Here is a 27,394-nt window from a genome sequence, read left to right as displayed (position 1 = left end):
GTACAATCAATCCCTACACTCTTATTCAAATTCTTCCAGTTTGGTTGGACCTATCAGAACTGGCACTCCATTGGTGTGTGCAGCCTTCAAGAATTCTCAGGATCACCACCATGTGTTAAGGTGGCACTGGAGAAGAATTTTAGGGAAAGATAACAAATCCAGATCTTTAAAAAATATGTTTTTGTCTTCTTTTGGTCAATAATACAAAGACATCTGTGCATGAAAAATATTTTTTTTTACATTTGACAAACAAAATCCCAGAATATAAGGGCATTGTGACCATTATATTAATCTTAGTGAAACTCTATCTCTAACTAAAAAAGGAGTAAGAAATTGAGTCTTCTCAAATTCAGAAGGGCAGATATAATTAAAAACAAAACAAAACAAAACAAATTCCAGCTAATCCTCTGAAAACAGCTCATTATGCAATGGACTGCTCATCTGGGCAAATAGCTTAAGTATAGATTTCCTGTGTTTAAAGTATTAGACTACTCATTTTACCATAAACCTACTTTCTTTAATACTAGAGTAATAGGAACCACTTCAAATAACTTTAATTTCACATGGATCTAGAAAATAACATATTTTTTTTTACTCCTCAAATATTTCTTTGATTCTGAAGTAGCTAAGTAATTTGTCAGTTGTAGCTACTATCAAAAACTATAAAAAAAACATATCTCTATGTTCTATATCACCTTCTACTCCTAGCACATATAAATTTCTATATTGCCAGTACATCTTTTTCCTGAATTAGCATAGGGTCAAGTTCTGAAGTAACAGTATCTTTGCCACTATTCAGTAATAAACCACAAACCTGAAAAATCCCCAAATGACTCCTTCAATGTTAATTATAAGAACATATGCTGGGCACTGATCTACAGAGGCATCAAACATGGCCACAATGGGCCTGTAACACTGTTGAGGATTGTTCAGAACCAGATTAAAATGTAATTTGGAAATATTTAGTGAACTAATAAAAATACAATATAATCAATAATATTAATATCTTGTTTTGTAAGTCAATATGCTTCTGTAAGAGATCTTCATTTATGGTTTAGTGGTCTATTTTTATTGGAGTTTGAAAAACTGATCTACATCCTTTATGCATTTTACTTTAAAGTCTCAGCACAGAAATCCAGCCCAATATCCTAACAGTATGAAGAAACTGAGGGAAATGATTTCCAGGAATCCAGTTTCCACTTTTAAATGTAAAATTAAGTAGTAGTAGAATCTACTTAAGGACTTAAAGCAATAAAAATCAACTTCTAAGACATTATTTGGGATACTATGTACATGATGTGAAGAAATGGCTTTAGCTAGATTCTACTCAGAGAATATATTGTATTTTGTTGTAAAAATATGCTGTAGGTCTTACTGCCTTTCCTCCACCTTTTTCTGACTTTTACTTATTCTTGGTAGTAAATGCACAGAGTAGTAGTATATTAGGGGCATACGCCCTTAAGCAAATTAATCAAAATTTTATAAAAAGAAAATTTATAGCTTAAGAACTTGCTTTTAAGATACTTATCATATAACTTTGGATGAGAGAAAAAAACCACAACAATATTTACAAATCTGATGATCAGAAAGCAGAAATTACTTTGCCCAAACCTCTGTGGACTACAGGTCCACAGGTATGCAGAGGTATGCTATTCTATAGAGACTGCCTAAATTTAAGGTAAGGTGGAAGAACCAAAGTCCTCACACTTGCTACAAAAAAAAGACTCTTGGCATTGCTTTCAAGGGGAATGTTCATTACATTCTGGGCAAAAACATATTCTGTCTATTATATTGTTTGTAGTTTTAAACGATTAAAGGGAGAGTTTGATGGATTCCATTAGGATTTGGAATCCATCATGGATTATGAATTCCATTCAGAAAAGGAAATAAAAGTCTGAATCAATCTTGTCACTTTGGAAGCTGCATGATGCACCTCCTGCATCCACTGCATCTACTCCTTCATTTGTAAAGGTCATCATCATAACTCAAAATATTCTCAGAGGTCGTCAAGGTTGCCATCTCTGCAATGAGCCAAATGCCAGGGTGACATTCACCAAATACTAAAGAAACACCTTTGTCCTATATTTAATGAGATTCTTCTTAACAAAGAGGATGAAATAACTTTATATGTTTCTGTTTAATTGGATTACACAGTATTTTAAAACACAAGCAGGATACATAACATGCATTACATGGGATATACAATGTGAACAAAATTACCATAGATTGCCAAAAAGGTGGTCCTCCAATCACTGCCAGCAAATGCATGATTATTATGAAGATTTGCACTTCAGTCACATCAATTCTAATTAGGTACAAAAAGCCAAAAAAGCAGAATTACTCAAAACAATTTCAAGTTAATTATCTGCAAAGCTTAGCAGCTCTCCTCTATCATGCACAATTGAAAAGCTCCAAAATACTGGGGAAGAAAAAAATGGAGAAGATATCAATAATTTTTAAAGGAAAATGCAAGTAAAAACCCATAAAAACCTTTAATCTAATTTAATAAATTTCACAGAGCAATAAAAACCTCACCTTTTGTGAAAGGGACTTTAATTCATTTTAGTTGGTATGAAATAGGTGGAAAAAAACCCCACCAACCAAACAAAAAAAGTCCTGTCAAAGTTTAACCTTTCTCACCAAAAAAGGGAACATTTTTTGAGTGTTGATTGGGAAAAAAAAAAGGTATTCATATGCCATAAATAATGACATACTTTGAAACAACAAAAAAAGAACAATTGCAAGTTTCAATTAAATATAATAAATAAAACATTATATTAAATCCTGCAAAACTTGCTCCCTTTTAATGAATGAAATTGTCTGCTATAGTAGAAGTTGGGGGAAAAAAAAAGCAACCCATCCATCATGTTGTTACTGCATTTCTTGTTCTCACTGATCCTCTACCTAAGTAAGATGTCTTGCTTTGAAAGCAACTATGATTTAGCTTTGGGGATACTTCAAATGGTCTCGGCTAAGAAGAAATTATCAGAAAAATTAGGACAATAAAAGTTAAAGCCAGAGAAACTATAAGACACTACAGGAAAAGACTACAAGGACAAAAACTATTCAGAGAGAGAGAGAAGCAAAGTCCATGATTCACTTCCTTCTGAAAGTGTGTTATATAATATGAAAGGGAATACCATGAACCCACAGCTCTCATGAGGTTAACTGTGAAAGAAGTAACAGGTCTGAGACAAGCAAGCATCAAATAGCAGCAAAGGACCTCAAAGTTTATAATGTGGAATTAAATGACTTAAACTCGTCTTTTGTACATAACAGTTCAAGCCATCCTCCTCTACAATTCTCAGCTTAAAATCATTCCTGCTCAAAGGAGAATGATTTTTGGCAGGGACTAGCTACAGAGTAGCTCATAGTACATACATATTTAGTGAAAAATGGGTTGAATGAGGCTAAACAGAATCTGAAGAGCTGACCTGGCTCATGGTGTAGTTATGAGCAATAGACTGGAAAACTAAACAGGGGTCAAAGATGAGCTTCCCTGAGGGGAATATATATATATATATATATATATATATATATATATATATATATATATATTATATACATAATATATATATCAAGTACTACTGCATATACATACCAAGTACGCTTTTGGAAGGGGAAGGGTCAAAAAATATAGAATTATAGAATAAAAATGGAGGGAATAGCATATAATAAGCTGTATGTCCTGGTTGGACATAAAACAGTGAATGCAATATACAAAATGGTATCACCGTAAAACCCTGAAGAGAAATGCCTAAGAAAATTTCTGGATTGTCCCTTTTATAATTGCTTATATTTGAATTTTTAAAAAGTATTCAGGCTATTGTCCTGAAATTTAGATCACCAATACCTTAACATAAGGGAGTAGTAGTGGGAACCTGCATACTAGGTAGTTATAGATTGTTTTTCCGGATCTTTTATTTAAGTAAAAATCCCTCACTTGAGGTCAATTGCTCTCTTGCTGTCTCGAGAGCTGAAATCTTTGGAACAGGCCATTACTCTCTTGACCAGTAGTGAAAAGACTTTCTAATTTCCAAGGATATGAATTCAAGTTAAGAGGGATTCTACTGAAAATGTAAATGAACAAATATTTAGAGTAGTAGTCATAGTTACAAAACAGTGAATATCTCCCCCTTTCCCATGAATAAAAATCTATGAGCTGATTCATTAGAGCTGCTATTAGGAAGTAGGTCACCTTAATCTACTTCAAGCCACAAAGGAAAGGAATTGTGCTCTAGAAGGAAGAAAACAGCCAGAAGTTTAGCATGCTAGATCCTATTTCTGCTCTGGCAATCATTCAATGGGTATCTTTAAACAAGTTCTGACATTACTACTTTTTTTTTTTTATTATTAAAGAGGAATTGTAGGATGATGTGTCAACATCTTAAGGCAGTAAGCTCAGTTCCAACAAAATATACCTTTTAAAAAAGGAGGTTGCACAGCACCTAAGAACTTTTAGTTCTCTACTAAAAAGAAAAAAATGGTCCTAATACCTTCCATGTGAGACTGTCATAATTTCAATGTCTGGATAAAAACTTTCTGGGAGAAAACAAGGCACATCTTAGTTTGACTATGGCTACAATTGAATTAGGAAGAGTTCTGGAATCAGAAGGAAGCTTAACTATTTATGGCCACAGGCATTGCTCTCTGATACCTTTGAGATGTTACAGTCTGAATTCTGTCTGTGTAGCAAAGGAATAAAAGGGTGCAAGCTTCATCTAAAAGTTCTGGATGTCTTTATAATGTCGGTACAATTATGCTCACATTAAAAAGGTAATGCCACCCAAACCTTCTATTGGTTGTGAATGAAATGGAATCTCAACTTCTGTTTGAGGATGTCCACATGATACTTTGGGTCAAATCAATAAATCTTTGAATGCCTGACCTGTCCTGGGCACTGTATAGAAGCTGGGACAAGGCATTTACATTAGAACATAACATATTTACAGAGACAAAAAATATACCAAGTGATACAGAAGGGTAGAGTACTAGCTGGGAGAATTGGCACAGTCTCTTGGAGGTGGCACTTGCACTGAGCTTTGAAGGGAACTAAAGGTTCCAAGAGGTGGAGATAAAGGAAAAGAGGACTATAGGGTCTGGGTCAATCTGGGCAAAGGTAGGGGGTCAAGTGAGAAAATGTCATGTACAGGGCACAGCAAGTAGGCTACTTTGACTAAGCTCAGAGTGGAAGAGGAGTAATATGTAATTAGCCTAAAAGGACAAACTGCAGTGACAGAGTCAGATTGTAAAGGCTATAAGAACAGATATTTTAGAGCCCACCAAACTGCTATGATTGAGTCAGACTTGTACTAGGAATGTCAATCTGATAACAGGGTGTTCTCTCAACCAAATGTTGAAATAACAGCTCAAAGTCATTGTTAAATTACTTAAATTAAACTTCTTTGATAAAAGGCAAAAAAGGAAGCTTCCTAAATTACTGGGGTACTTTTACTCCTAAGGGTTAAGGTCTCTGAGATTGGTGGGAATGAGCTATGCCCTTCTATAATCAAGGGAAGAAAGTGTAGCTAAAGCTACAAATGGTAAGATAGCTACCAAATTGGAAATACAAGGAACAACTTTGAATAGGGATAAAGGAATGTAAGAATTCCACAAGATTGTGATTCAGAGGAATGATTTCATCAGACTCATCTACAGACAAATTAGCAATTTATAGCCTTAAGAGAACTGCCTGGAGCACCTGGAAATGACAAGACTAGTCAATAAAACCAGAGGTAATAAAGTACACAGAGCACAGGGTCTGGAGTCAGAAGACTCATCTTGAGTTCAAATCTGGCCTCAGACACTTACTAGCTATATGACTCTGGGAAAGTCACTAAATCTTGTTTGCTTCAGTTCTTCACAAATGAGTTAGAGAAAGAAATGTCAAAGCACTCTAGTATCTTTGCCAAGAAAATGCCAAAATGGGATTATGAAGGGTCAGATATAGGACTGTAACTACTTAATAAATAAAATGTCAGAGGCAGAATTTGAACTCATATTTTCATTTTCTAAGGACAGCCCTCTATACAGTATAGTCTTCTGCCTTCCTAACAATTCATAGGAATAAAAAATGACTGAGGGAAGATTTCTGACTGCTATAAAAGGAAATAAAAATAAAACCAAACATTAATTTTTAATGAAAGATAACTTTTGTTTCTGAGTTAAGTTGCAATTAACTAGTATATTGGATTTGAGTTCCCAACTAAGCAACTTGCAGGTATGAAAGTTAACAAGATTTAAGGTAAGCTTGTCTACTTGAATATGCTCCTAACTATTAAAGCACTTGCTAATCAAGTGATATATATGTATATACATGATATATATTTGTAAATACATGCATATATATACACATAAGATAAGTGCATATGTGAACAGATCTATCAATATTATATGCTTATTTAAAATAATTTAAAGTGACATGCAAAAACTGTCTTTTGCTTTAAAAAAAAAAACAACCCTCTTCTCTTAGCACAATACCTGGGGCACATGAATGTATACAGACTGACAAAAAGAAATATGCAAATTTGCATCCTGGTTTCTAAAAGTAAGCAAGTTTGTCCATTTGAAAATGTTGCTTTGACTATTAATGCACTAGCTAACCAAATATTAAAAGTCCTGAAGGACTAGAAAAGTAACAAAAAATTAGAAAATAGCAGTGTCCTTATTACCAACTAGAGGATGAACCCTATAAAACTCTTCATGTTATCTAATCTTTAATCTACTTTGTTTTATGAAAGCTAGAGTTGAAATTGGGCATGGTAAACTTCAGAATAATATTAGGTAGTCATATGGCTGATTGGGTAATATAGATGAATACAGGATTTCAACTCAAATGTTTTACCCATAGAAAAACCCTTAAGATATGATAAATGATTTCTAATAATTACTACCCCACATGTAACTGGAAATGAGCACCTTATTTTGAGTATCTGACGAAACAGACTTGAAATACCAAAGGTACTTCCCTAGAAGTTATTCCTGAATGCTGCTAAATATGGGAGTCTGAGGCAAATTTTAAAATCTCTCTTCACATGATGATAATACCAGCATAAATTTAAAAAACAAATTGCTGTGAGTGATCATTTAACTACAGGAAGAAATTATTGGAAAAAAGAACAGAAATTTTTGAATACTAACTGCATTAGTTGCTAGAAACACTTCAACAGACCATACTTCATAAAGAATGTACTATTATCTTTGAAAAAAGTACTCCAGTAATCATTCCTTTTTTCTCCACTCATTGCGAATAGTAATATGGAAAATAAAAAACATGGGTGCTAAAAACATACTTCTATTTCTCTTCTCCATTATTACAGGAAAATGTGGAAGGTCTAAGGCTGACGGTAATGAAAGAAACTACCAAGAAAATAGCAGAACATTTTAGATTGGAATGATAATTGGATAAAAGACATATTTATACCAGTTAACCACATGAATTCATGTGCAAAATGTTTTTTTAAACTGTAGTTAGCTGCTTTCCAAATGCTACTGGAATTTCGAATTTAGATTAAGGATGATGGCTTAGCCATTTTCCTACCCAAAGTCCATGCTTTTTAATAAGTAGATTTAAAACTCTTCAGCTGACACAAGACATCACTCTTCTTATTATGGAAACAATATCAAAAGCTATACATTCCCAATTTCATCATATTTACTGTGGGAAAACTAATGGAAGCACCTAGATAGCCAACTGACTCATCTAGCTATAGTAGACTCAGCTATCACATTGCATTCAGAACACTTTTCCCACTGTTAAATTATGGAAATGAAGCACTGCTATTCCTGTGGCAAAAAAAAGATGATGATTAAGAAACTATCACTGAAAAATGAATTTTCCTAATGAACACAGGTTTTTAAAGTTCCAGGCTATACTTAATTCTGAGCTGTGGGGCTATATGAAATATTCATTCTTTTTACTTTTATTACATCAAGGAGATTTGGTCTCTATTAAAAAAAAAAGTCCTAAAAAAAGGAGAGTGATGAAAAAATAACTAAAAAGATCTGAAAACTTGATTAACATTCAGTTGAGTTTAAAGCACTAAAGAGAAAAATGTCAACACAATTTCATCAGAGAAAAAGACAGAAGAAAATTACATTGGAACACAGTGTATAGCATGTGAAAGAGAGCTGAAAATGAAGATGTCCTTTCATTTTAAGGAAGTGCTGAAAACAAACTTCTTACTTAGAAACTTATGAAACCAACAGTGGGCTCTGAATAGAGAAGGTAAAAGAAACTGGGGGCAAAAAGCAGAATCTTCCCTGAATTACTTATCTAAGGCATATCCTGCTGGCAATTTTCCAGTCTCCCAAATAAAAACACCCAAATGATTCTATTTAATGGTGGAAAGGTTTTGTTTAAAATAGTGTTGGATACACCAAAAAACCCTAAACATTAAAACAAAGATCCAGGATATAGTGATGTATTTGCTTGTTTTACAAAAAATATGATTTTAAAAATCTGTGTTCAAAAGGTTGGATTTTTATTGCCCTATTTTGCAGTAAGACTGCTTTTCCTTTTTTGAAAAGTCAATGTGTTTGAGGCTTTAATTTGCAGGGTCACTCTGTGCATGACAAAGGGGCTGTCTTTTGCAGGGTCTATGCCATTCTCCAATGAGCAGCATTAATACTAGCAGTTACCGTGAAGTTCCAGAACCAGGGCCCCAGGGTTCCTGTGAGAAGCTGGCATGTTATAATTAAGGCCTGGGACTCTGTAACATCGAATCTATGTGTGAGGGAAAAAACATTTTGAAATAATTTTATTCAGAGCTTTCACCAAACAGCCAGTGAAGTTTCCAAAACAAGGGCCCCATGGTTCCTGTGAGAAGGTAATATGTCATAATTATGGTCTGGTACTCTGTAACATCAAATCTATGTGAGGGAAAAAAACATTTTGAAATAACTTTATTCAGAGCTTCCACCAAGCAAAGCCACTAAAACAAGTAACAGATTTTGCTTAAAAGGAACACTTTCTGTATGATGGCAGTTAGACACTAGACAATATGCTTTACATAGTAAACTTTTTATTGTCCTAGGGAATAAATGTATATTTCTTGGCTATATTAGAGGTACAGCAGTGAAATAAACAGGAATACAATTTTTAAAGTTGATTTGGAAAGAGGACTATGAAAACATCCAGATAAGATACATATTATCAGTTCTCAAGTACCTGTGAGTGAACTATACAGTTAGAAAATAACCTTGCTCTTTGTCTTCTAGCCTTTTAGATTCTGCACTGACATCTAACCTGGAATCTCTTTGGCGTATTATTTCTGGGGTAGCAACAGGACAATATATCTATATGATGCCTAAAGAATCCCTTATTATCTTATTCAAGTTCCCAAGGTTCCCAACATAGCCCACTTTTTTTTCAGATTTTACAACAGGCATCCAAAAGGGAAGGGGCAGAAATCAGACGGAAGAGCTAATGACTGTGAAACAGTGAGAAGAAATCTTAAATGTCAAAAGAACACATTCCTCTCTGGGTCTGATCACAACAAAAATCAAAGTGGCTGTGCCATGGTCCTAAGACCTGTTTCCTTTTGAATTCTAGCTCAAATTCTTTTCTTTCTTCCCTAATTAGCACTTTACTGTCTTTGTTTCAAAGTAAAACTACTTTCTTAACATAAAAGGTTAGGGGCTACATTTGTATATGTCTTTTAATCCCTTTGGTTTCATTTCTTCATCTGTAAAATGGGGAGAGTAATATTTCACTATCTGCTTCATAAGGTTTGTTGTAAGGGAAATGTTTTGTAAGCCTTAAACTGATATATAAACATGAGTAGATATGATCTTTATCAAGGAAGATAGGTGGCAGAGGAAAAAAAAAAGCACAGAACTTGAAGTCAAGTAGAAATGGGTCTGGTGTGTGATATCGGACAAATTTTTTAACCTTTTCACATTTTCTTTCCTTATCTTCAAAATAGGAATAAGGAGGGTGGGAGAACATTTTGCAAACTTTAAAGAACTATATAAATGTTACCTAGATTATTATTGTTGTTATTGTTCTAACAGATGAGGAACATGGGACTGAAAGAGGCCAAGGGTTTGGTCAAAGTTCACAAAGTAGCTTGATAGCACAGATGGGACTAGAGCCCAGATATTCTGACTCCTAACTTCTTCCCTCATGTCTCTGCTCAGTAGTTTGGGAGGTAAAGGGGGTAAAAAATTATCAGATTAGCAGAAGCTATCAACTAGAGTAAAGCACAATTACAATAAGCCGAACATGGGATTTTACTTGGGTTACTACACCCACTTTATCCCAAAAAACTCAGAGCAGGTTGTGTTTGGGGATATTACATATTGCAAATCAAATTAATTTAAGAGTATATAATGCATAGGATAACTGAGCAATGTAAAGGTTTGTTGGAATTGTTGAAGAGGAAATGTATGAATAAAATAACACCTTTAATGTACAATGATATCAAATTAGGATCATTAAATGTTTTAATACATGTAAGAACTTTATATTCATTCAATAGCAACACTTTGTCTATTTTTGGTCTAGACCTATGATTTTACAAGATATGGGGAAGCCAGGTAAGGAAAATGCTTTCTACCAAGGCAGATCAGCAACTATTCTATAATTTACTAATGAAGATATAATCATTCCTGATAGACTTAAGAAAAATTTGTACCTCCTGTCTTAGAATCAATACTGTACATTGATTCCAAGGCAGAAGAGCAGTAAAGGCTAGGCAATGGAGGTTAAGTGATTTGCCCAGGGACAAGCAGCTAGGAAGTGTCTGAAGCCAGATCTAAACCTAGGATCTCCCATCTCTAGGCTTAGCTCTCAAATCCACTAAGCTATCTAGCTACTCTGGTTAACATAATTTTTAATTAATTTCAGTCTTTAGAAATACAAACTGTACAAATCATAATAAATGTGAAAATCCTCTTCTGTAATTTGCTCTTTTGTAAGAGGCACTCATAGGAAATACAATATAACAGAACAACTTTGAATAACTTTTAACTTTTCAATCTAATTTTAAAAACAGAAATCCTGGCTTTTAGTTAGAAAGAAACTTTAAGGTCAACTAACTTCATTTTACAGCTCAGGAATGGCTGAGGTCATACAGTATATATACTGAGTCATAATTATAAGCAATAAAATTTAGAGAAAAACCAAAGCAATACTTGAGATAGGATATTGCTGGTCTGATTTCAATTTTAAAGTATAAGTATATATATATGTATATATGTGTGTGTGTGTGTGTGTGTGTGTGTGTGTGTATATAGATATTATGTATGTCTGTATGTTTTTGCTAAACAGATTTACCAAGAGCCATAAAGCCAAGAGCACCGAGCCATAAATGAAAATTGTGGATTTTTAAAGCCTGATTTTTGCATAAATCAGTGTTGTTGAGTAAATACTTTTTAGGAATGAATGCATATGCTATCATTTAAATATTTTGTCTAAAAGGTAACAATTTGTAACCCACATACAGAAAGGTTTCAGGGGAGTGGAACTAAATTTTTCTATTTAGCATATTCCATAAATGCACTTTCAAATTATTGCCACATAACATAAAAATTCTAGTCTAGAATATAGACTCTAGGTTGGTGTCTTTCTTCTCCATTATTCTATTTAGCCTCCAGTCTCTTTGGCCATTGGATGTCATATCCAGGCTTCTTTTATTCCCCCAAAGATGTGGCAGTTGAAATGGAGCTGGAACTACATGGAGTGGTCCCAGGAACTACACAGAATGAATGGTCCCACTGAACATTTGTGGCTATACAGTCTTTTTAAAAGTTCTTCCCCATAGAGCAATGCTGGGTCTGTTTATGAAAAACCAGGTACTAATGCTCTCTGATTAAGGAAGTTTTTTGTTTGAAGTAGAAAGCTGAAATTCTGACCCAAAACCTTAGGGAGATTACACATATTTGAGGCAATAGAGTAAAATGGCATGCATCCTTGGAGTAAGACTATCAGGCAGAAATCCCAACTTCACTATTTACAAGCTTTGTGATGTTTGGCAAATTACCTAACCTGATAACCTGAAGCTTAGTTTTCTCCTCTTAAAATATGTAAATGATTATTGTTGAACATCATTACTGACTCAGAATTCTAGGCTTGTGTTATAATGTAAGACTTGTAGTCAATGATAAAGTTACAATAATATAATTCTTCAGAGCTTATAGCAGGTATAACAAATTTTTAAATGCTGCTTTTATAAGGTGGTGGCTAACAGGCAGTTAGATGGCTCAGTGGATAGAAATGAGAAGATCTGGGTTCAAATCTGAACCCAGAGACATCCTGGTTGTGTGATATTGGACAAGTTACTTAACCTAAACTGCTTAGCTCTTACTACTCTTCTGTCTTGAAACCAATACTTAGTACTGATTCTAAGAGAAAAAGAAATGTTTTTGTTTTTTTTTAATGGTGGTAACAAATCTTTTATATTTTACAAAGACTGTATATTTTAAATTTCTAAATGACAAAAAATCTTCACAAATGAAAGCTATTCATAGTATGTATAAAAGGAAATGTGATTGTTAAATCACATATATGGGAAACTGCTTCATAAAACAAATTTTAAAAAAATCAAGCTTATTTAAGTACTTCCCCAAGAGGCTGCCACTCTGAGAAAAAGAGAATTTTCTAAATCCTTATTCTTTTTTTCTTAAGTAATAGACTTCACCTCATTACTGAAATTCCAGTTCAATGCTTCTTTCCCCCTACCATACAAAACAGAAATTGAACTTTCTCCTTCTCTAATGAACAATGTCAACTATTCACATGTTCTAGTTGCTATCTTTGTGAGCAATATGTGAAATAAGGGCAAGCCCTTAATGGAAATTTTTCTAGAGGAAGAGGTACTTTAAATGGCATCTCTAAGTATTATTTTATGTCCCCTTTGCAACAAAGAAACTAAAAGGAGAAAAGCTTTCAATAAGATTAAAAAGTCAGTTTCTGAATGTTCAGAGCCACTCTTGACCATGTAAATTTCTGATTAAACTTATTCATGTAGATCTACAATACGTCATATAGGACAGACCGAATGCCAGGCTGGATTCCTGTCCAAAATGATAACTACATTTTTAAAATACCTAAATCATTACACCTCTCTGAACCTAAAAATTTTACATCATCTTTACCATGAATATTATAGCTCTGTATTTTTTGATATTTCAATATCAAAAGGCAATCTTTGAAAAATTCAGGTTATTTATGGCAATAAATATTGTGGCTTATGGCTTATTTATCCTACTTAAAATAAAAGATTGTTATACCACATGAGTTCCCTTCCTTTTCACTTGATGTCGACATATCTGTTTTCTGGGGGAGGGGAAGAGAAGGGGGACAATCTTTATTTGTGAAATCCTTTCCAGAAATTCTCCTTTTTTCTACTTCATTATCTTCTTCATCTTATTCGATAGCAGGGCTCTGTGACCTAAGCACAGCAGCTTGCAACATCTTTTACACATTTCCTCCATCTCCATGATCTGTCTTCTTATTCTCAACAACTCAGCTAGAAATTGCTACCCAAAAAATGTTGAGTTAAGGCCCAAGCCAACCAGTGGAACAGGAAATTCCTATCATTGATTTCCATTACTCTATGTCTCACACCAAAAAATATTGGGTATCAATCTACAAGGGAAGTATGACACAAGACCTGAAAAATGACCTAAGAAATTAAAAACTGATAAATAGGGAACTATAGTATTAAATTCTGCTTTCAAAACACTGAGTATCTAATTGGTTCAATATTCTCTCTTTCTTCCTCTTTTCTGACTTTTCTATGAGTAGTATCTCTTCCCAAGGAAATAAAAAATAAAGAGTATTTTTGTCACGTACTTTTTTTTTTTAAAGAAACAGAGGTGATAAAAATTTGTGGAACAAAATTATCCACAAAAATGAAGGTGAGTTTCAGATAATATAACATCTAAATTGTGATATTCATAACAATTGAGTCATAATTTCCAAATACAGATATGCAAATAATGAAAAAATGGATCAAGAAAAGCATGCAGTCTCAGAGGGGTCTACTACTATGAGTTTTGATTCCCACAATTGGAAGAAATATTCAGTCTTTAATGATGTTTTTAATAATGCTGAGAATGGTTATCACAATATATAGTATGAAATACTTCAAGTTGAGTTTTTTTCCTAATTACTAGAAATCTTGAATCTTTTCTGGTTTCATACTTAGATTTTAATAATAACTAAACAAGTTATAAATTGCTTAATGAATGTGTAACATAAACTGATACCACCTTGTATCCCTTCATCTAAAAAATATCTCATATGTGAAGTCCACTTTAATAATTTCTCATTTGAAATGTTCAAGTACTATTACTGCTACTAAGTATAGCAACAAAATTTCTGTGTGAAAATTCAAGCAAACTAATGATTTTAATTTTTGCATTAGGTTTATCTAATGCCTAGCAAAAAGTGTGCTTATTTGAGATTCTAATTTAAGACCTTAAGTGAGTCTCCTTTATTGAACATTATTTGACAGACTTCCCTGTCAAATGTCATTATGAATCATTTTGAGATCTTTAATTTCTTAAAGTTTGCAAGAGCATACAAGGTTTTCTTTCAGAATCTCACAAAAGAGTATAATGATCATAAACACCTGGATCTATTTTACAGTAATAAGTACTAGTATAACAGTCTAATTGTTTTTAAAATTTAATAAAGATGCTGTTAAATACTAGTAAAACCATTTTTTTCTCATGTTTATGTCTAAAAATTCTTGCTCTCATGTTTATGATTATAATTCTTATATCGGCAGTAATAATCAATATGGTGTGCTCCCTACCAACAGGAAACTCATGGACCTGACTATTGCACATTGGTAAATATGTGTAAGAAATAAATTTCTATAAGCCCTAAGTGTTTAGAGAAATATAAGTTGCCTGCCCTTTGTTATCCATTCTTATTTAATATTTATTGAATACCAATTATTACCAGGCCCCAAACTGGAATAGATGAGGAAATTCAGCTTTGTTTAGCCCAAAGGAATGTCTTTTCTTGTAACTGAAATTTTTTTTTATGTTTACTTTTTTACAAAGGATGTGAAAGCAGAGATGACAGAAATCATCAGGTCAAAGTTAAAAGAATAATAGTCTGGGGATGCTTTTATTTGGTGAATGTAGTAATGTTACAGCTTGCTAAAAAACACACAAATCCAAACCACATACTCAATCAGAGTTTTTAAAATGTCGTTTTTGGTACTTACATTCCAAATCGCAATGTTCCAGAAACATAAGTTTGCCAGTGTGCACAGTAAAACATGAAAGTCCCAGCAAAACAACAGAAGAACATCCAGTCAGGGTTGGTTCCCAGCTGTACTGCAATGCAGGTTCCTAGAACCACAAAGACTACAAGAGAAACAGGTCACAATTAATCGAACATTTTAGAAGAACTTTTACTATACAAGAAGAAAATAAAGAAGAGAAGTTAGGAAAGTTTTATTATGACTATGTGGGCAGCTTTCAGTAATCCATGATAAAGAAAAAAGGGCTAACAGAAAAAATCCAAGGATAATCTCTACTCTGTTAGCTCACAGCTTTAATTTCCTAATACAACAAAACTCTGACCAGAATCAGTATTACAGACATGTTGAAGTTGCCTTTCTTAATATTTCTCCTATCCACTGCTATGAGTGGTATTAATAATTCATGAAAAGATGTAAATAAAAGCAGTTATTACTATGCTAAATGCTTTACTTATATTATCTCATTTGATCCTCACAACAACTCTGAGAGGTATTTTATTATCTTCATTTTATGATTAAGAAAACAGAGGCAAACAGAAGTTACGTGACTTGCTCAGGATCACATAGTTGCTTAGTGTCTGAGGCCAAATTTGAACTCAGGTCTTCTTAACTCCAAGTCCAGTGCTCTATCCACTGCACTAATTTGTACAAAGGCAAAGAGTGAGAAAGAGAATCAAATTTTCTGGATAATCCACAAACAATAATTTACTCCTAAATAACAAAGAACTAGTTGTTATCCTTTAATAGATTATATTTCAGAAATACAGACACATCAAGAGATTATCAGGAAAAGTATCAAACTATGTAACTATAGCTCAAACACTTCATCTCACTGGGGACAAAAATAGAATCACATATTAGCACACAGCAAGTTACACTGTGGTTATGTCCTAAACTTTTAGAGACATCTAATCAGTATTTTTTTTATTCAGGTTTCTCCCTTTTCTTGATTTGCTTTATACTTCTTTTTAAAGGCTCAGTAATTTCTAAGAATTTTGAACTCCTATGTAGATAAAGTCACTTAACTATGAACATATAACTACACGATACAGAGAAATAAATATACACATTTTGACTCTAAAGTGATGGGTTTTTTTTATTGTTGCAATTTGTCAAGTGATTCATTACTTTATAATGAGGTTGTACAGTCAGACAGTTTAGGTGTTCAAGTCCTCCTTCTGCCATATCCTAGTTGTGTGACCAATTGTAACTAAGTCATTTGATTTCTTAGTACCCCAAACTACTTTCTAACACTGTAAGTTCCAGAGCAGTTGCTGATCTACATTAGTAGAGGAGGGTTACCACTAAGAATGCCCCACACCAACAAAATCACAGGTTTAGCTCCCTCAAAAGATCCTGTTTCCCGAACTTTATCACTCTGAGATGATGGGAAATCTGTTTAAAATGTAGTATAGTTACAAGAAAAAGGGGGAACTGAGTACTTGTTAAAAGGCCTGATTTGATAGACTGTAGCTTCAGGTCAACTACTTAATCTTTAGAATTTTAAAAACCAATAATTAATAAAAACATTTAGAATTGTAATCATTTAAAAAACAATCAAATTTAAAATTATTTTCTATTGCATTTCAAAACTCCTTAATTCAATTAATAACCAAGAACACTAAGTCAAATATAAAACCACTTGGTTTGGCATGTAGCAAAATACTTATGCTGCAGTGTTGATTCTGAACTTTGCTTATCACATGCCTCTAATGTGTCATCCTTACAGTGTGACAGTACACTAAGAATGAATATTATACAACACCTGTAGAAAGTGAATCACAGCCATGGTCAAAAAGTTCCCCCAAAGGAGAGCTACTGTTGGTTCTTCTTGCTTGTTTTCCATCTATAGCATCCAAAGACTGATAAATGAAAAGGCCACATGCACAGGCAATATATGCCCACAGAGGTGCCTATGAGAGAAAACAAAGTAATAAAAGTTTATTAAAAATGTGAAGCAATAGTTAGATGTACTTTATTCTCACCATCCTAATTATTAACAAATAACCTAGAAAGAAGAGCATCAAGTTCTAAATATTTAAAAGCACACTTTTGAAGGAACCACTTCCTTTTTTTCCAAAGCAAAAAAATCACAGCAGCTGGTCATAACATTTTTTTTAGGATGGTTTGTATTTTCTAAACAGCGTGTGTGTGTGTGTGTGTGTGTGTGTGTGTGTGTGTGTGTGTGTGTGTGTGAGAGAGAGAGAGAGAGAGAAGAGAGTGAGAGTGAGGGGGAGGTATTTTAAAGGGATGTTGGTATTTATGGCTTTCTTTAGAGCCAATTTCTTATGCTTGAGGCTGATTTTTTAAAAAATCACAAATCAGTTCAACAAACATTTAAGTGACAAAGCAACAATACTTGATATTTTCTCAGATATTGCCAAACTAAAACATGGTGATTCTCCTGTTTATAAATAGAAATAAAACCAAAGCTACTAGAAAATAACTTTACTTCCCTAGATTAAAATCAGTTACCTTTGGAAGAGGCAACTGTGATCATATATGAAGATACTAGTCTTGACAACTGAACAAGTTGTATAACTGTGGTCCCAGTTAAACCACTCTTATGAGAAATATCAGATCAGGATGGAAATGGTGGGAGTTGCCTTTTCTATTTTTTGAAGAAAAAAAATCTATATAGTATCAGTGAAAATTCCAATTAGCAATCATTTATACCATAGATGTAGTATGTCTCTTATAAACTTTAATATTTTACCAAGCATAATATTGTCACTATCAATCTAGGCAGTTGTAGGATATGAAACTCTAGTTATGAGCATAGGAAAAAATAAGTTGATGAAATAGAATTCTCTCAAAGCTTATTTTTCCTTCTACCAATCTTCACAGTGGTACATTTGGATATATTCTCTTTTATGTCTGTTTGACATTACTCTCTCTCAAGTCACAAAGTTAATAGTTTTCTCTCAAACCATCTACCATTGAGTTGTATTTTCTAGATCTGCTATTTTTTTTTAATTCTAAAAAGAACTGATACCAATAACAATTTCTTATTGTTTTATGAACTATTTGATGGTCTAAACTTTCCTCTATAACAAAGAATGTTTGGTATTAGTTTTAAGATGGGTCTATATTACAAAATAATAGTAGAATTAGCCAAAATTAAGACTCCAGCAAGTGATCAGAAGGATCATTCACCATGATCAAGTAGGATTCATACCAGGGATGCAGGGCTGGTACAACATTAGGAAAACCATCCACATAATTGACCACATCAACAAGCAAACTAGCAAGAACCACATGATCATCTCAATAGATGCAGAAAAAGCCTTTGATAAAATACAACACCCATTCCTATTAAAAACACTAGAAAGCATAGGAATAGAAGGGTCATTCCTAAAAATAATAAACAGTATATATCTAAAACCATCAGCTAATATCATCTGCAATGGGGATAAACTAGATGCATTCCCAATAAGATCAGGAGTGAAACAAGGATGCCCATTATCACCTCTACTATTTGACATTTTGTACTAGAAACACTAGCAGTAGCAATTAGAGAAGATAAAGGAATTGAAGGCATCAAAATAGGCAAGGAGGAGACCAAGTTATCACTCTTTGCGGATGACATGATGGTCTACTTAAAGAATCCTAGAGATTCAACCAAAAAGCTAATTGAAATAATCAACAACTTTAGCAAAGTTGCAGGATACAAAATAAACCCACATAAATCATCAGCTTTTCTATATATCTCCAACACAGCTCAGCAGCAAGAACTAGAAAGAGAAATCCCATTCAAAATCACCTTAGATAAATAAAATACCTAGGAATCTACCTCCCAAGACAAACACAGGAACTATATGAACACAACTACAAAACACTCGCCACACAACTAAAACTAGACCTGAACAAATGGAAAAACATTAACTGCTCATGGATAGGACGAGCCAATATAATAAAAATGACCATCCTACCCAAACTTATTTATCTATTTAGTGCCATACCCATTGAACTACCAAAATACTTCTTCACTGATTTAGAAAAAAACATAACAAAGTTCATTTGGAAGAACAAAAGATCAAGGATATCCAGGGAAATAATGAAAAAAAACACATATGATGGGGGCCTTGCAGTCCCTGACCTAAAACTATATTACAAAGCAGCAGTCATCAAAACAATTTGGTACTGGCTAAGAAACAGAAAGGAAGATCAGTGGAATAGACTGGGGGAAAGCGACCTCAGCAAGACAGTATACGATAAACCCAAAGATCCCAGCTTTTGGGACAAAAATCCACTATTCGATAAAAACTGTTGGGAAAATTGGAAGAAAGTGTGGGAGAGACTAGGAATAGATCAACACCTCACACCCTACACCAAGATAAATTCAAAATGGGTGAGTGACTTAAACATAAAGAAGGAAACCATAAGTAAATTGGGTAAACACAGAATAGTATACATGTCAGACCTTTGGGAGGGGAAAGGCTTTAAAACCAAGCAAGACATAGAAAGAATCACAAAACGTAAAATAAATAATTTTGACTACATCAAACTAAAAAGCTTTTGTACAAACAAAACCAATGTAACTAAAATCAGAAGGGAAACAACAAATTGGGAAAAAATCTTCATAGAAACCTCTGACAAAGGTTTAATTACTCATATTTATAAAGAGCTAAATCAATTGTACAAAAAATCAAGCCATTCTCCAATTGATAAATGGGCAAGGGACATGGATAGGCAGTTCTCAGATAAAGAAATCAAAACTATTAACAAGCACATGAAGAAGTGTTCTAAATCTCTCATAATAAGAGAGATGCAAATAAAAACAACTCTGAGGTATCACCTCACACCTAGCAGATTGGCTAACATAACAGCAAAGGAAAGTAATGAATGCTGGAGGGGATGTGGCAAAGTAGGGACATTAATTCATTGCTGGTGGAGTTGTGAACTGATCCAACCATTCTGGAGGGCAATTTGGAACTATGCCCAAAGGGCGACAAAAGAATATCTACCCTTTGACCCAGCCATAGCACTGCTGGGTCTGTACCCCAAAGAGATAATGGACCAAAAGACTTGTACAAAAATATTCATAGCTGCGCTCTTTGTGGTGGCCAAAAACTGGAAAACGAGGGGATGCCCATCAATTGGGGAATGGCTGAACAAACTGTGGTATATGTTGGTGATGGAATACTATTGTGCTAAAAGGAATAATAAAGTGGAGGAGTTCCATGGAGACTGGAACAACCTCCAGGAAGTGATGCAGAGCGAGAGGAGCAGAACCAGGAGAACATTGTACACAGAGACTAATACACTGTGGTATAATCGAACGTAATGGACTTCTCCATAAATGGTGGTGTAATGTCCCTGAACAATTTGCAGGGATCCAGGAGAAAAAAACATTATTCATAAGCAAAGGATAAACTATGGGAGTGGAAACACTGAGGAAAAGCAACTGCCTGAATACAGAGGTTGAGGGGACATGACAGAGGAGAGACTCTAAATGAACACTCTAATGCAAATATTGACAACATAGCAATGGGTTCAAATCAAGAAAACATCTAATGCCCAGTGGACTTTCGGCTATGGGGGGTGGGGGGGAGGAAAAGAAAATGATCTATGTCTTTAACGAATAATGCTTGGAAATGATCAAATAAAATATATTAAAAAAAAAAGAATTAGCCAAAATTACTTTGATGCTAATTAATACTCCTTCATGCACCTAAGAATATAGTATTTCAATAGCTTTTAGTAATATTTTTTCACAAAATGTTAATTCAATGAGCACCGCATTATTAAAAGTTGGATTTGGAGTAGGACTTTGCCTCATGTTTTATATGTTATCTGATGGATTCTTTTTGTTGATAGGTATTATGTTTATAATATTTAAACATTTAATGTTAATTAACAAGTATAGCTATGTAGCTATAATGGGGGGGGGGGGGTTATTTCACCAGAATTCACATTTACTTAAAAAAATGTCTGTTGGCTATACATACACAATGAAACAATAAGATAATACTGATAACAGCACTTTAAATGGATGGGATTATCAGAGGAATTACTACCATAAATTACTACCTCTGAGCTCTGAAGACAAAATATTTGGTTCTTTGATCTTTTAAAATTTAGCCTTCAAAAGATATTCAATGCCATTATCCTCTTACTGTCACATAAAACTATATTAACAACAAATTGATGCAATTTGACATGCTAAGAAAAAAAAACAAAACAGCTTTAGGTATAATAAAGCAGGAGCTAGTGTAAGAGCATCTGGCTACTACTGATAACTTTAAGTTACAACCTCCTTAATAAGAAAAAGATGGGTAGGCAGGCATATTGAGAGGCACTGTCAGTTATCTTTGTAAGACCATTAAGAATGAGGAAACACTGGCAAAGGACAAATATGGTCTTGATTTTCACAAAAGGAAATAGTCTGTAAACTATAGCATAGTGAGTCTAATACTACTTTCTTGAAAAAATTTTAGAACTTTAATGAGTGTCTAGAAATGGAAATAGCCATTCCAAAGAACCAGTAAGGTCATAGCAAGAATAAATTATACCCAAGGACTTTAACTGCCCTTTCTGCAAAATCACTATCAGGTTTATATCCCAAAGAGATTTAAAAAAAATGGGAAAGGTTGTTTGTTCAAAAATATTTATAGCTGCACTTTTTGTGGTAGCAAAAATTGGGAAATGAGGGGATGTCCCTCAACTGGAGAATGGTTGAATAAATTGTATATGATGGTGATGATTACTGTTGTGCTATAAGTAATGATTAATCAATAGATTTCTATAAGGACTGGAAAGACCTACACAAACTGAAACATTATGGGACAATCAAATGCAATTTACTTTGCTACTAGCAGCAATGCAATGATTCAGGACAATTCTAAGGGACTTATGAGAAAGAATGTTATCTATAGCCAGAGACAGAACTGTAGGAGTAGGAATCCAGAAGAAAACATTATTTATTACTAGTTTATATGGGTATATGATTTGGGGTTTTGGTTTTAAAAGATTACTTCGTTACAAAAATGAATAATATGGAAAGAGGTTTTGAGTGATAACATATGTATAACCCAGTGAAATTGCTTGTCAACTCAAGGGGGAAGGAAGAGGGGACGGAAACAACAAGAATTATTTAACTATGGAAGAAGTTAAATTGAAAAACCAAAAAATGCCAATGCCATCATATTTCCAGTTATCCAAGTTCATTCTCAGATTTCTCCTAAACCAGTGATGGTGAACCTTTTAGAAACTAAATGCCCAAAGTGCAACCCTCATGCTGCATGTGAGCCACTCCACTCCCCCCATTCCAACCCCCACCTTACCCCAGACAGCAGAGGGAGAAAGTACTCCCCACTGGGCTTTGGGCAGAGGGAAGGGTGATGTGAGAAATGTCCCAGGGGCACATGGAGAGGGGAAGGATACAGTTCCCTCTGGCATGCATGCCATAAGTTTGCCAAAAATGGTCTGAGACTCTTTACTCTCCCTCACCTTCCATATCTAATCAACTGCCAAGTCTTTCCAATTCTACCATTCCATCTCCTAAATCCATACTGTTCCCTTTACTCTTGACAGTTATCATTCTAGTTCAGGCCCTCATAACCTACCTCCTGCCTGGACTAATTGCAAAAGTCTCCTAATTCTTTAGTCTCTCTACACTCAGTTTCTGCCCTCTCCAAAAAGTTACAAAACTGACAAACCTCCAATGCAGGTCTGACCACATTACTCTCCTGTTCAAGAAGAGTCTCTAGGCTTAACTACAAATACTTCTGTTTGGCATTTAAAGCCCTTCACAATCTGGCTCTAATCAAATCATTACCCTTCACAAACTGTTTTCTAGCCAAAGTGGCCTGCTTTCTCCTAGTGCATGCAATTCCATCTCCACCACTATACATGAAATATGTTCTTTCTTCACTTCAGTCTTGGAATCCTAAGCTCTTTTCAAGGTTCAAAAAGAGGCCTCTGGTGATCCTTCAAGATGTCAGGGCTCTTCTTGTCTCCTCAAGATTACTTTATATGCACTTTGTAAATATGTTACGCTTACTCCTCTATGTATAGGTTGTTTTTTTGTTTTCTCAGTAGAATGTAAGCTTCTCAAGACCAGGCATTCTTTCATTAATTTGGCTCTGGGCAGGTGAATCTTATTCAAAAGTAACAGTACAGATAAAAAGGCAATATGTGGCTCTGAATATCAGGAAGCTTTTTCATGCATAAGGAAATCCAGGAACTACAGAAGAATAAAAAGTAGATGGCATCTGAGTAAAGATCAAAGAAGACAGGGACAGCTAGGTGGTGCAATGCATAGAGTGCTGGGACTAGAACCAGGAAAACATTTCTTCCTGAGTTCATATCTAGCCTCAGATATCTGTTAGTTGTGTGCCCCTGGGCAAGTCACTTGCCTCAGTTTTTCATCTATAAAATGAACTGGAGCAGGAAATGGCAAACCACTCCACTATCTTTGCCAAAAAAACAAACCCCCCCCAAAAAAACACCAAAAAACCCCAAAAAAGTGATGAAGAGTCAGATGAAACCCAAATGAATGAACAACAAGGAAGGCAGATAAAGAAGTGATACTGTTATACTGTTGAGACTATTAGGACAGAAGAAATAAGAGAAGTTCAGGTAGCAGATCACAAGCCTACCACAGAAAAATTATATAATGGAGGCAGAGGACTTCTATGATATGAACATCTGCCAGGAGAAAAAGCACTTAACTATTTCTTGACCTGCCATGATGGCAATTTTCTTTCTCAAATAGTAAAAGAACTATTAGGATAAAATTCTATTGAGGATCCAATTCTCATGAACAGGATATTATGGGTAAAAAAAAGGTGGAAATCATAAGAATCTTGGTAGGAAGTGGCATCTGATCAAGTTGCTGATAAAGGGGTGGCATAAAATCAGAATGCTAATATGTACCCTAGATTTTGAGAGAAATATTTCAAAGGTACACAGAAAGGATCCCATAGCTTAAATTCTACAGGGAAAGTCAGTTAGGAGGTATAGCAAGTTCTTAAAAATAAAATTCCAAGGACAAAAAGAGAAACAATTCTGACAAAGAAAAAAGGAAAGCTGTATAAAGAGACAGATGCACAGAGAATTTGCCCACCCACTTACAGATTAAAAAAAGAACATACAGAGAAGATGAAAGCAAGGTCAATAACTGAGGATGACTATCTGTGTGACTTTAAGTAAGTCATTAAATCTCCCTTAAGTTCAGTTCTCTCCTGAGAGGGGGCTAGACTAGATAACATCTGAGGTCAATTCCAGCTCTAACTCTATGATCTTTGATAACCTACTATCTTCTAAGAAATATCAATTGTGTCATTCTTGACTCCTCAATTTTCCTCACTCCACCCAGTCTTGACATTCTTCTTTACTCATACAGCCACCATCTTTTTCTTTGCTAAGAAAACCCCAAATGGAGTTATAAAGAGTCAGATATGACCGAAACGACTCAACAACACATATCACCTCTCATCTAGACAACCAGAATAGCTTATTAATTGTCCTCCTTGCCTCAAAAGTCTTTCCCCACATTTATCCATCTTCCACAGGGCTGCCAAAATGTATTTCCTACAATCCAGGTGTGACTATGTCATCTCATAACCCAATAAATTCCAGGGGCTGACAATGTGTCTGGGAGATAGGGAGGGGGAAGAAAAGCAACAAGTATTTATAAAGTCTTTACTATGTATCAGACACTGCTAAGTGGTTATTTTTAAATAAATATTAATTTGATACTCACAAATAAAGTGCTATTATTATCCCTATTTTACAGCTGAGGAAACTGAGGCAGAGGCAAGTCACTTGCCTCGGTTTTTCACCTATAAAATGAACTAGAGCAGGAAATGGCAAACCACTTCAGTATTTCTTCTATCTGTCTTAATATTCTCAACAGTATAACATCACTTCTTTTTCTGCCTTCTTTGTTGTTCATTCATTTGGGTTTCATATGATTCTTTATCACTCTCTGATGTGATTTGCCCAGGTTCACACACCTAATGAGTATGATGAGACTGGATCTGAACTCAGGTTTTGTGATTCTGGGTTCAGTGCTCTGTGCACTATGGTATCCCCTTACTTACCCTCATGGGATCAACTCTAAGTTCGTCTAGCATATGGGTCTATCCCATCTTTATTTTCCTGGCTCACTACACATCACTTCTGCTCAAGAACTTTTTGCTTCCTTCAAGATTCAGCTGGGTGTCATCAGCTACTAGTGTCTTCTTGAAAGTCACTCTGTATTCATTTTGTATCTATCTATACAGAGTGCTCATCCCAAGGGTCATACATTACTTGAGGGCAAGGACTGTCTTACTGTTGTCTTTGTATCCTTAGCACCTAAGGATAGTCCCTGGCACAAGGGCTTAATGTTTGCTGATAATATTATTTAGGAAACCTAAAGCTGGCAAGGAAATTCAGTATCACAAAAAGGGTTTCTTGGTTTGTCTGCTTTTTAAATATTTCCTGGGAAAGACAGGATCAAAAAAGGAACAGGACTGCTGCTCTGGGAGGATGGGACAAAAATTGACCACAGAGTAGACAGAAATGCTCAATTCCCATTTTGTTCCTGAGTAGTAGGATTTTTGGACTGAAAGGACAGTAATATGCCAGACCTCCAAGATAAGTAATGAGACAGAAAAAGATCTTGAGAATTGAGCTTGATCAATACAAGTCTCTGCTGGCCCAAATGAACACCCTAACCTTGAGTATTTTAATATCTGATTGATGTGATTGCTGAGCAAGTCAGTGGTCTTTAAACAAGTATAGAGAAGAAAAAAGGGACCACAAAACTGGGAAAGGCCAAATGCTGCCATGATTATCACAGAAGGGAGGTAACGAAGTGTAATAGTCACACAGTATAATAGATCAATGAACTTGACTTTGATTCTTCACAAAATTCTAGAACATATTAAATAGGCAGTTAGAGAATATCTAGAAAAATAAGTGACATATCTAGCATAGTTTGGTCAAAAACAGGTTATATCAGCCAAACCTTATTTCTTTTTTTAAAAACATGAGCTTACTAGACTAGTAATCAGGGCAATTCTATACATAGAATTTAACTCTGTTTTAGAATAAAGTATCTCATGCTGTTCTCATGGAAAAGATGAGAGAGATGTTGGACAATTCATAGTAGTTTGATGGGTTTGGTACTGATAGTGATGATAAATTGCCAGAGCCCCAAAACAGACAGTTGACAGTTTGCTATCAACTCAGAAGGAGGTCTCTAATGAAGTGTTTGAGGAATCTGTGCTTTGTCCTATGTTGTTTAGTGTTTATATTAATGACAACAATAAAAGTAAAGAGGTTTTGCTTACCAAATCTTCAAGTGACACACTTAAAATACTGGATGATAAATTTTAAAAAGGAGTTTCACACATTAGAACATAAAACAACTGAAGATAAATCAATGCCTATTTTAAAAAGGTTTGTCATGTGCTAGGCACTATGCTAGTTACTGGGGATGCAAAGACAAAAAGAAATAGTTCTGGAATTTACATTCAATCAGAAGTGAAATTTAATAGGTATAAATGCAAAACCTTTCCTTTGAATTGAAAAAGTTAATTTCACAAATACAAGAGCAGGGAAACATATTTGGGCAGCAGCTCATCTGGTATCAATCTGGGATTTAATGACCTGCAAATTATGGAAGTCATGTGTGGCATAGCATTTCATACCAATATGTCCTTAAGGCTGCCTAGAGGACAGTTTTGAGGAATAAGAAAGCAATTGTCTTCTATCTTGCAGTATGATGCTCTGATCTGACCAGATCAGAGTGGTTCTCAGTTCAGGTGTCACATTTTAGGAAGGTCACCTACAAGCCTGAGAGTATCCAAAAGACAAGGGCAGTGAAAGGCATCAAGTTTATGCCATATATATAGGTGAATGAAGTGGTGATGTTTAGCCTAGAGAATAGAAGGCTCCAGAATGGGAGGGAAAGTGGCAGACATGAACAGCCTTGAAATACGTGAAGGTCTGTCAAATGGAAAAGTGATCAGGCTTGTTCATTCTGGACCCAAAAGGTGGAAGTTAGAGAAATGGGGGAAAAGTACAAGGCAAATTTAGGTTTGAAGAAAATCTTCCTAATGACAAGAGACCCAAAAGAGGAGCATCCTGCCTCAGGAAATAAAGGTCCCATCATACAGCCCTAAGCAAAGGCTAGAAATGAGCTTTTTGGATATACTGTAGGGGATATCATTTTT

The 27,394-nt window shown here is 34.6% G+C and overlaps 1 protein-coding gene across 2 annotated transcripts in view; it reads right to left on the bottom strand.

Annotated features, from left to right (window-relative positions):
- CEPT1 (choline/ethanolamine phosphotransferase 1) overlaps positions 1–27,394 on the bottom strand; it is a 43,184-nt gene that overhangs the window by 8,414 nt on the left and 7,376 nt on the right. The window contains exons 3-5 of one of the 2 annotated variants that reach the window (XM_007485122.2): positions 16,990–17,137; positions 15,186–15,327; positions 8,641–8,725 (exon numbers count right to left, since the gene is read on the bottom strand). In XM_007485122.2, the coding sequence (XP_007485184.1) occupies positions 8,641–8,725; positions 15,186–15,327; positions 16,990–17,137 (375 nt within the window). Of the gene's footprint in view, positions 1–2,220; positions 2,306–8,640; positions 8,726–15,185; positions 15,328–16,989; positions 17,138–27,394 lie in introns of both variants that reach the window. The other variant, XM_001372784.4, reaches the window with a different exon arrangement.

The sequence above is a fragment of the Monodelphis domestica genome, chromosome 2 (assembly GCF_027887165.1).
Source record: "Monodelphis domestica isolate mMonDom1 chromosome 2, mMonDom1.pri, whole genome shotgun sequence".
NCBI lineage: Eukaryota > Metazoa > Chordata > Mammalia > Didelphimorphia > Didelphidae > Monodelphis > Monodelphis domestica.
This window is presented reverse-complemented; position numbering and strand designations above follow the sequence as displayed.